The sequence below is a fragment of the Fonticula alba genome (assembly GCF_000388065.1).
Source record: "Fonticula alba strain ATCC 38817 unplaced genomic scaffold supercont2.5, whole genome shotgun sequence".
Taxonomy (NCBI): Eukaryota; order Rotosphaerida; family Fonticulaceae; genus Fonticula; species Fonticula alba.
The window spans coordinates 503,310-514,340 of NW_009242975.1; the positions used below are offsets into that span (position 1 = coordinate 503,310).

General features: G+C 72.8%; 1 protein-coding gene across 1 annotated transcript in view; it reads right to left on the reverse strand.

The window, feature by feature from the left end:
* The window catches only part of H696_03312 (AGC/MAST/MAST protein kinase), a gene marked incomplete at its 5' end in the record, with an annotated part of 21,934 nt that extends 10,935 nt beyond the window's left edge, over positions 1-10,999 (reverse strand). Inside the window, 6 exons of the mRNA XM_009497170.1 lie at positions 85-510; positions 881-6,064; positions 6,345-7,751; positions 8,176-8,656; positions 8,860-10,639; positions 10,798-10,999. Of these exons, the coding sequence (XP_009495445.1) occupies positions 85-510; positions 881-6,064; positions 6,345-7,751; positions 8,176-8,656; positions 8,860-10,639; positions 10,798-10,999 (9,480 nt within the window). The remainder of the gene's footprint in view (positions 1-84; positions 511-880; positions 6,065-6,344; positions 7,752-8,175; positions 8,657-8,859; positions 10,640-10,797) is intronic.
* Between the last annotated feature and the right edge of the window lie 32 nt (positions 11,000-11,031).

An 11,031-nucleotide genomic window follows, 5' to 3' on the forward strand; every position in this document is an offset into this window, starting at 1 on the left:
GGGGGGCGGGGACAGAGGGGCTGCCAGCCCGGCGCCAGGGGTCCAGGCGAGCACCGCCAGGTGCCCGGGAGGAGGCAAGCGTACCCAGTCGACTTCCGGGCCGCCGGCATCGCCGCCGATCACCTCCGGGGCCATGTAGTCCGGCGTGCCGACGGCCGCGCGCTCCTGGCGGTAGGGCGGTAAGGGGTGCTGGGCTCCGGCCGACCCGGCGAAGGGGTCGTCAAAGGGCCCGCGGCCCGAGTCCCCGGCCGCGGCATTCCCGATGCCGGTGCCGTCACTGCCGTAGGCCGACCCCCCGGCGGACCGGGGGAAGAGGAAGTCTTCGGCCGTGGCGCCGATGCGGGCCAGGCCGAAATCCGCCACCTTGATGCGGCCGGTCTGCGCGCAGAGCAGCAAATTGTCCGGCTTCAGGTCCCGGTGGGCGATGCCGCGCTCGTGCAAGTGCGCCAGGGCCGCGGCCGTCTGTGCGATGTACAGCCGGGCCCACAGCTCATCGAGGCTGCCGATGTTCTGGATGTGTTTTCGCCGGGGGGCATCATGGGGACGGGAAGGGGGCGGGCAGGCGGCCGGGCGGCCGGGCCGGGCCGCGCACGGCGGGCCGGCAGGGGCAGACGCAGGACCGGGTAAGAGGGCGAAGAGGGGGGACAGCAGGCGCGGGGCGGCGCGTGACCCGGCCTGGCCCGGCCAGAGGCCGGACCACCGAGCAGGCACGGCCGGCACACGCAAGGGGCAAGTGGGACCAGCGGGGGGCGGGGGGTGGCGGGGGGGGGGGGGGGGGCCCGCCGGGCGGGCCCCACCGCGCCCGCTCTCCGGGGGGGTCCGCGCTGTGCGGGCGCCCAGCCGGGGGGGGGGGGGGGGGGGGTCCCCAGCCAGCACATACCTTTAGCAGTGACGCGCAATCGCCACCGGCCACATACTCCATCACAAGGCAGAGGCTGCGCTCGGTTTCGAAGGCGTAATACATGCGCACCAGGAATGGGCACCCGATGCCGGCCTCGATCATGACCTCGCGCTCGATGCGAGCCCCGGCCGCGGCGATGGCCGACTTGTCTTCCTGGCCGGCGCCGGCCGGTCCGTCGCCGCCGGCGCCGCCGCCAGGGCCCCCGCCAGCCGCGGCGGCCGCTGCCGCCGCCGCGGCCGCGGCCGCGGCCGCCGCCGAGGCGTCCGTCGGAACCATCCGCTTGGGGACGGCCTTCACCGCGAAGAGGGCCCCGGTGCGGCGTTGCCGGGCCAGGACCACGCGGCCGAAGGCCCCCCGCGAAATGGGCTTAATCACCTGGAAGTCATTGACCGACACGCTGGCACTCGGCGGGGCCAGGAGCTTGCCGGAGTCGCCGACGTGCGGCAGGGGAATGCCGGCCCCCGGCAGGAGGGCCTGGCGGAGCTCGCTCAGGAAGTTGTTCTCCATGCTGACGCCGGCCATGTGGCGGAAGATCCCCCGGATGGAGGCCAGCGAGTGGCCCTCCAGGCGCAGGAGGGCCGGCGTCAGGAGCTTGCCCGAGGGCGAGCGCGGCAACTCGACGATGCTCGGGGCAACGCGCGCATGGGGGTCCGGCGGGGGCAGGGAGATGGGCGCGGCACCGGGCTGCGCATCGGCCCGGCCCCCGGCCAGGGCCCCGACCGGCATCATGACCGACGACCAGGACCGCTGCAATGGCAGCCGCGCCTCGGTGGACACGGCGTCGCCAAATTGCAGCATTGTTTCCTGCAGGCCGAAGGCCACTTGCGAGAGGCCGGGCATGCGCAGGCCCGGCCTGCCGGGCCCGGTCCCGGTGGCCATCCCCCCCCCGGGGCCGCGCTGGACATACGCCAGCTCCGGCATGCCCACCATGAGGGCCGCCTCGGTCAGCAGGAAGTCCCCGATCAGGTAGGCCTGGGCCAGGGCCGACCGGGCGAAGCGCCGCAGGGCCGGCAGATTCCGCGGGATGTGCGGCACGATGTCGGCCGCGTGCAGGGCCGCCACCCCGGCCGCCGCGTCGTCCGAATTGATGGCCCCCCGGTGGAGCGAGCCAAAGTCGAAGGCCGTCATCTCGGCAAAGTCCTCCGGCGCATTGGGCCCCTCCATGGTGGCGTTCCCATGCGCCAGCGGGTCCAATGTCAGCAGGGTCACATGCGTGCCCTGGGAGAGCAGGGCCCGGAAGCACTCGGCGCATTGGCAGGACTCCGGATCGGAAAGGGGCTCCTGCAGGTGCCCCGGCACGAAGGCCTGGTGCCGCAGGAGGACCTGCATCTCGCTGCCGTGGATGAAGAGCTTCGGGTTGGCCTCGATGAGATTCCAATCGGCCGGGTGCCGCGGAGGGGCCCGCGTCCGGCCGGCCAGGCTGAGGGACGAGGCGCCCCGGCTGGGCCCGCCCGACTGGGCCGTCTGGTGGTGCAGGCGCTCCCGGCCGTGGAACAGGACCACCGGGCCGTCCGGGGGCCAGGTGGCCCGGCCGCCCGGGCAGCCGGCCGGCATGCCATCCAATCGCAGGAGGGTTTTCACCTCTTCCAGGGAGTCGGCACTGGCCGGGCCGGCCAGATGCACCGGCGACTGGCAGCCACTGCTGCATGCACTCGCATGCCCGGTCGCCATGGCGCTGCTATGCCCGGGGCCCAGGGCGCTGGTGGCCCCTTCCAAGCGCAGAGGCTCGGAATGCAGATGCTGCTGCCCGGCCGGCAGCAGCAGCATGGCCGCCGAATCGTCCGCCTCGTCGTCGCGCTCGGCGCCGCTGTCCTCGGAGGACTCCGGCCCCGGGGAGGGGCTGGTGCTGCCGTCTTCCGCCCCCGGCCGGAGCCCCGAGCCGGAGCTGCTGCTGCTGCTGAGCTCGGTGTCGGCCTCGGTGCCCTCGTCATCGGTCGGCGGTCGCAAGCGCCGAAGGACCGGGTGGTTCCAGTAGGCCGGCATGGGGGCCGCGGCCGGGGCATGGCCACCCGCCGGCCACGGCGTCCCTGCCCCGGGGCTGGAGTCCTCGGCATAGATGTCCTCGGCGAAATCGGACACCATCCCACCGGCGACCGAGCTCCGGGGCGAGTGGATCAGCATCTCGGCCTCGGAGCCGGCACTGACAAGGGCCGATCCGGCGGCCATCGCCGGCGCCACCGCCATGCTCGCCCCGGGTGACGGGCCCAGGCCCGTGCCCAGGGGAGCCGGGCCCTCCGGCAACTGGACCTGGAGGAGGCCGGCCATGCTGGTGTGGGGGTCCTCCTGGTGCTGGGGCTGCTCCGGCGCCCGGTGCTGGCGGTGGTGCTCATGCCCGGGCAGGAAGTGCAGCCGGTCGTGCGGAAGCCCCGCCTGCGAGGGGTGTTGGCGAAGGGCATCCATGTCTTCGGGCGCGTGCATGTCCCCGCACTGGGGAACATTGCAAGCATCCCATCCCATGCAGCGGGCCTGGTGACTGGGCTGCTGCTGCTGCTGCTGCTGCTGCTGCTGCTGCTGCTGCTGCTGCTGTAGGGACTGCTGCTGTTGCAGGTACTGCTGCTGTAGGTACTGCTGCTGCAGGTACTGCTGCTGCAGGTACTGCTGCTGCTGCAAGTACTGCTGCTGATGTTCATGGTGCTGGCCCGGGTCGCGCTGCGAGTGCAGCGACTCGGCCGAGGTCTGACGCATGGTGCTCGAGGACTGGTCGCTGATGCGCGGGCTGATGGAGGCCACCGGCGAGGAGAAGCGCCCGCGCGGCCAGAGCGCCGGATCCGGCTTGGATTCCAAGCGCGACACCACCGCCAGCAGGGCCTCGGAAAAGGTCTTGCCATTGAACATGCCGAAGGTGTCGTTGCTGTCGCTGTTGAACTGCCCGGGGATGTACTCGCGCAGGCCGAGCTCATGGAAGTTCAAGTCCACGGACCAGCCATTGGCCAGGGAGCACTCGCGCGGGCTGTACCGCGACCGCCAGAGGTTGATCTGCCGGCAGAGCTCATTCAGCGGCGTCAGGCGCCGGTTGATGCGCGATGGCAGCAGGCGCGTGCTCTCGGCCACGAAGCCCGAGCACAGGGAGATGCGCATCTGCCCGGACACGCGCTCGAACTGCCGCAAAGCCTTGCGCATGTGCCGGGGGAGGCCCTTGCGCGCGCCGGAGCGGCCCAGTGACTGGATGACGGTCGTGGCCGGGAGGGCCGCCTGGCGGGGCTGGCCGGTGGACACCCCGGCCGGCGAGGTCCCGGTCATCGGCACCCACAAGTTCATGCGGACAATGGCCCGGCGAATTTGCACCAGCAGCACCAGATCGTCCCACTGGGGGGCACGCCGGGCGCCGACGCGGGACGACCGCCTGGGCGCCAGCAGCTCCGAGGGGTTTGGCGACTCGGAGAGGGTGCTGCTGGAGAGGGTGCTTGAGGTGGGCTGGTCGCCGGTCCCGGCGCCGGGGGTCGATCCCACCGAAGCGCTCTGCCGGCTGGCCAAGTGCGAAGGGTCCCCGGCCGGGGGCCCGGTGCTCGGCCGGGGGCTGGCGACCGGCGGCGCCGGCCCCGGCGCCAGGTCCGGTGACATTGGCGCCCCGCGATCCAGCGACCCGGGCGAATTGGAGCTGGAGTTTGGCGGCGACCGCGACAGGGCGAAGGCGTCCATGGCACGGGCGCGCGTGCTGCCCGGGGGCGAAGTGGGGCCCGGTGCCGCCAGGGCCCCGGCATGGCGGGCCCCCGGCCCGGGGGATGCGGCCGCCCCGGCGCCCGGCGTCAGCATGGCCGCCTCCTTGCCGGGGTCGCTGGCGCGCGAGGTGTCCGGGCTGAGGGCCGCGGCCGGGGAGGACTCCGTCGTCGGGGGCGTCCAGGGGGTGGACGTCCAGGACTTGGGGCGCTCGCGCGGGGGCCCGCCATTCCGGCGACCGGGGGCCGGGCGGCTCCGCGGCGGGTCCAGCTCGGTGGCCTGCGCCTCGGCCGGGGGCCCGGGCAGCTGCGGCAGGACGCCCGGCCGATGGGGCTTCGGCGCCTCGGGCAGCTCTTCGCCCTCCGAGGGCGAGGGGCTGGTCGGCGGGCTGAGGATCAATTGGGACCCGGTGCCGGAGGTGGGCCCGGGCGTGCCCGGACCCTCGCCGGCACCCGGAGGACAGAACTCCGGCAACACGCCATCCGACTTGGAGGCGGTCAACTTGGCCCGGCCGGCCTGGCGAGCAGGCCCACCCGAGGGGGGCCCATCCTCGCCGGCCCGCCGGCGAAGGGCCACCATGCGAGCCGTGGCATTGGCCCAGGTGCTGCTTTGTGGCAGGCCGCCGGGCGCCGGGGGCGGGGCCGTGCTGGCGCCGGGCCCGGCTGGGCCGGCGGGAGGGGTGTTGCCGGTGTCGCTACTGCCGCCGCCCGGTGCCCCTGGCAGGCTCCGGGTGGCCATGGCCGCCGGAATGGCCACCGGCGAGTTGACCATCACTTCGGCGGACGAGGAGCCATCAGCGGCCGGCGCCCCGGGCGAAGGGCTGGCCACCGGCGAGGCGAGGCCCGGCTCGGCAGGCCCGCCGGCAGGGCTGCCCTTGCGGCCGGCCGCGGCGCCGTGCCGCCGGCCGCCGGACCCCACCCGCGCCCGAGGGGCAATCATATGCCGGAGCTTGGAGAAGAGGCCGCCGCCACGATGGGAGCGGTCGCGTGCGGGCCCGGGCCCGGGCCCGGCCAGGCCAGTCGGACCGGCCGCCGGGGCGTGGTGGTCCGTGCTGGCCGATGCCCGGGCCTCGGGCCCATCCTGGCTGTGGCCCGGGTCGGCCGCCGCCACCGGTGGCCGGTGTTCCTCCTCCGGCGAGGGGGGCCGGACATCCATGCGCTCGGGGCCGGGCCCGGGCGTGCTGGCGGGCGCGCCCGCGCCCATGCCCATGCCCGTGGTGGCGGCCTCGGGCACCGGCACGGGCTCCTGCCCGGCCGTCGGGGGTGCCTCGGCGTCCGGCGACGGCGCCACATGCCTGGGCCCGGACCTGGAGGCGGGGCGAGTGTCCTGGCAGGAGGTCGTGGTGCTGGCGGGCCTGGAAGCATAGAACAGGTAGGCGCTCCGGTGGTAGCCACGGAGGACGTTGAAGAGCCGGTCGCGCGAGTCGCGTATCCGCCACAGGACCTCGGGCACGGGGAAGGCCCCGGGCAGGATGCGCACGCAGGCGGCCGCGTGTGTGGCGAAGTCCTGGAGCACAAGTGGTCAGTCAGTCGGTCAGGGGGGGAGGGGGGGGGGGGCGGGCAGGGGAATGGGCTGCCTCTTTGGCGGGCCGGGGGCTCCTCCTCCCTCGTCGCCGCCGCCGCCCACACACACACACACACACACACACACACACACACACACACACAGGCGCCCCATCCGCCGGACCGCCGGGATGGGGCGCGGCCAGCCACAGATGCCCGTCGGGCAGCCGCGCCGCCGGAAGCCCTCCCGCCGGTCGGCAGCGGGAAAAGCAAACAGCATGTACCTCAACCGCGATCGGGTATTCGCACAGCCGGCAAATCTCGCTCTCGGGCTCGGGCACCTCGGTGGACGTGGGAGACCGTGCTGGCGCGTCGCCGCGCGGGGGGGGGCGCCGGGCGCCGGGCCCGGGGGCCGGAGCATCGCCCGGGGCCGGCGGCGACTCGGCCACCGGCCCCGGCGCCCTGGGGCCGGCGCTCGGGGAAGTTGGCACGGCGGCCGCCTCTTCCATTGGCATGTCTCGGCCGGCGGTCAGGGCCAACGCCCAAGTGGTGCTGGTGTTGACCACCCGCTCGATCATGATGCGTGCCAGGCCCACCGCCTCCACCTGGAGGCGATCCAGCCGGAAGCCGGGCTCCGGCCCGGCGCCCCCGTCGGCCCGGTCGCCGTCGATGCGGCCGCGGGCATCCGGCCGGCTTGGATCCGTCTGGCCGGCCGGGGCCGGAGCCGCGGCCGGCGTTCGGGCCAGGCCCGCGGCCAGGCCCTCCGACGGGGCCCGTGTCACGTCGGCCGGGGCCTCGGGCCCGCGAGACCCGGGCTCCCTCGCGGGCCGGGACAAGAAGGCGGCCTCGCCACCGGAACGATGCCCGCTGGAAAGATCGTCCTCCTCCTCCCCCTCCTCCTCCTCCTCCTCCTCCTCCTCCTGCAGGTCGTCCATGGTGTTGAGGACCACCGACCGGAGGAAGCTCTCCTGCTGGATGTCCTTCTCCTCGACGTCGACCGTCCACCAGCCCCACCACCAGCCGCAGATGGCCGACTGGTTGTAGGGCGAGCGTCGGCCCAGCAGCGACCGGACCCCATGGAGGTAGGTGTCCACCTCGGACACGGGGGCATGGCTGCTGTGTGCCAGGCGCCTCCGGCGCCGGCACAGGCCCGATCGCGACACCAGCCCCAGCATCGGCGGTGGCCGGCCCGTGGTGGCCAGGTACTGGAACTGCTGTTCGATGGACATTCGCCGGCCGGCCTGCCAGGGGGCCGGGCCGGGGGCCGGCGCGTTGTCGGCACCGGCCCCCGGGCCGAGTGTCCTGCCCGATGCCGGGGGCGTTTTTTCCGCCTCCTCCTCCAGGCCCCCCATGCTGGAGCAGTAGCCATCCGAATCCCCGGACGAGGGCACCACCGAGGTGGTGTCGGCCCCGAGGGAGCTGCTGGACCCGGACCACCAGCCGCCGGTCGACATCGGCCGCCGATCGTCCGACGTCTGGGTGGTGGTGCAGCCGCCGGCGCAGCCCTCGTGCGGATTGTCCAGGCTCAGCCTGGCATCCGGGGCCGTGTCCCAGCCAAGGGGCACTCCCACGTGTGCGCAGCCGACATCCGGCGACCTGACCCTCATCGTGGCCACCCACACCGTGCTCAGGGGGAAGCCATCCTTCGAGGGCCCGCACACCAGCACGGTCCGGCACTGGAGGGGGACCAGCTGTCGGCCGGCGCGCGGGACCACCACATGGCTGCATTAGTAAAAGACCAGTTGGCTGGATGGGTTGACTGCTGCTCTTTTCCTCGCGCTGCTTCTCGCTCCCTCTCTCTCTCTCTCTCGTCTTGCCTCCTGCGGGGCGCGCCCTCGCGACTCGGCGCCTGCCCTGGGCCATTTAACCGCGGGCGGGGGGGGGGGGGGGGGGGGGGGGGGGGAAACCCGGCGGAAGGGCGCACGCACCGGGCGACAGATCTTGTCCCCCCGGGGGGTGGGGCGGGGCGGGACGTTCGCGTCATCTCACACAAGAGGCGCATCACCCCCACCCCCACCACCACCACCACCACCACCACCACCAATACTACTTCTACAACTACTACTTCTACAACTACTACTTCTACTAACACCACCGCCATGCCAAGGGGCGTACCCGTCCGGAAATGTGTCGAAAGAGAATGACCGACTCGATGAAGCCCTCGGCGGTGGCGGGGTCCGTCTCTTGGTCCGAGGAGGAAGTCGAGTGGGAGGGCATGGGCGCCGGGGAGCCGGACGTGGCCCCGGCATTTTCGGGCGTCATCGTGCCGGACCGCCGGTCCGCCCCATGGCGCTGGCGCTGGATTTCCGCCTGGTGCACTCGCCATAGCTGGACCAGCCGGGCTGTCACCGCGTCGAAGCTGGCCAACGACCGAGAAACAGTGCTGCCTTGCTGGTCGGCATCGGCCGGCGGGTCGATGGAGCTGAGATTGAGCCGCGGCCCGGCCGGATTGGCGGCCAGCGATGCTGCCCGGTCGTCGCTCGGGGCTCCGAGGAGGTGGACATTTTCATCGGCGAGCCGAGGCACGCGCCCGGCACCCGGGGGGTCCTGAATGAAGTTCTGAATGTATGTGTCTAGGATTTGGCTCGGGTCATAGCTGTGGCCCGTCACAGAGGGGCGGATGGCGAGGCCGCGCGAGGCAGTGCAAAGGGACCGGGCGAGGCAGGAAGGGCGTTTGCGAGATGTCAGTGCCAGGCGTCCTGCCAGGAAGAGGCCGAAGCCCGGGCATGGGGCCGCGTGCCGGGCCGCCCCCCCCCCCCCCCCCCCTCGCCCTTTGGGCAGCAACCAGGGCCGAGGCACGTGCCGCGGCCGCCGGACCCGGCAGGCGCCGCCGAGGCAATGCCGCCACCGGCACCGGTGTCCCTCGGGCCACGGCCCAGGCCGCCGGTCGATCGTGGCGAGCACCCTCGCAAGCCCCCCACGCACCCTAGAACATGCCGGACCAGGGGCGACATGTAGCGCAGGCGCCCGTCGATGGTGCACTCGAAGTAGATGTTGAGCTCCTGCAGCCCCTGGACCTGGGAAGTCAGCGAGAGCCCTGGCGCCTCGAAGATCACCGACTCGGGCGGCCCGACGGGCTGCGGCCCCACTTGCGGCAGCATGCCGCGGGGGCTGTGGCCGCGATAGGAATCCACCATGGCCGGCGACATGTTGCCCCCCGCGAGGCCCATGCTACCATCCGGCCCCACGAGCAACGGCTCGGCCGTGGGCTCGCCGCCCCACTGGCGATAGGAGCTGGAATGCGGCACGCCGGTGTACTGCCGAGTCCGGTGGGTGGATGCGTTCCAGATGTCCGGGGGGTCGGCCGCCTCGGCGAGCCGGATGCCCGGCTGGCTGGCCGGCCGCGGCCCGTGCCCGGAGACGCTGAGGCGCCGGCGGAGATTCCCGGCCGCCGAGGTGGCCGTGTCAATTTGGTTGATGATCTTCACCAGGCCACTGCGGTGCTCCACCGGCATGAGATTCAGCTCCGGGCGGATGTCCAAGATCCGCAGGTTGGTAATTCGTCGGGCCAGCTGGCAGCAAGCCACCAGCAGTGAGAGAACCCAAAAACGCCCCTCCAGCCGGGACTCCTCGCCGGGGCTGAGCTCCCGCCAGTCGAACATCTGATTGCGATACCAGGAGTAAAGCATCCCATGGTGATCGTTGCAACAATCGCCGGGGATGGCGTCGCCGCGGAAGGCGTCCCGGTCGGCGGCCTGGCTGCCGTTGGGGCCGCCGGCCTCGGCCCCGGTGCCGTTGGCCGGGGTGCTGATGCCGCTGCCGTGCGAGTCGTTGCTGGCCTCGCCGTCGCTGGAAAGGACCTGGCGATACCGGCAGTCATTGGCCCGGCAGGTGGGCCACGCCAGGACCACCAGCTGCAGAGCGCGCGAGGCCCGGGTGAGGATCTTGTCCACGGCCGCCAGATCGCGCGGGGCCGAGAAGAGCCGCGTCAGCCAGGCGTGATGGGTGTCGAGCGCGGCGCCGGCCTGCGATGTGGAGGTTGTGGAAGCCGACTCGGATGTCGGCGGCGTGGAGTAGGCAGCCATCCGGGCCCGCATGCCATGGAGCGGGTGCCTCCGGCCGGGGGTCAGCCTGGCCGAGTCGTACACCAGGCGACCGGGTTCCGGCATGGCGCCATTCTGGAAGGCATCGCGGCGCGAGCCCCGGCGCCGGCATCGGAGCTGCTGCTGGCGCCGGCGGACATTTTGCAAGCGCCGCTGATGCCGGGCCACCAGCTCGGCCGACATGTGCACCGACCCCAGCGAGGCGATGTCCTCGCACACCATGCGCAGAAGCCACACGAGCGTTGCCCACAGCAGGCGCGACTGGTCGGCCCGCTCGGTGTCCGACGTCAGGAGGACGGACCCGCGCAGGGAGAACCCCATTTCCGCGGGCGGCGGCTCGGGATTCGGCATGGACCCGGCGTCGCTCGGCTCGCCATTCGACCATCGCGACGGGGGGGCGCCCTCATGAAACCCCTCATACAGCCCGCGGTACAGGTCCAGCTCGGAGTCCGGGACCTTCCACAGGCGCAGGAGAGCCTGCTGGGCGAGGCTCAGCTCGCGCACGGGATTCGTCGGCGGCATGAACCGCGGCAGGGCTGCCATGGCCCGGTGCATTTGGAGGTGGATCCAGGGCCACAGTGCGGGCGGGGGCGGGGCGGACCCCAAACATTCGCGACCACGGCGGGCGGTTAGACATGGCCGATGGCCGATGGCCAGGCGACCGGGGCCCGGAGGGTCCATGGGACCGGCGTACCGGAACGAATGCGCGATGACAGATCCTGGCAGGCATTGAGGGTGATGATGTAGCGCTGGCGTTGGGTCCGGTAGACATGGAGATACTCGGATACCTCGCGCATCTGGAGCAGGTCCTCCAATGGGCAGCGGCCGTCATCTTGCCCGGAGAAGTTACCATCGCCGGTAGCCGCCTCGGGACCAGCAGCACGACCGGGGCTCATGCCTGGCAATCAGGATGCCTGTGTGTCTGGGG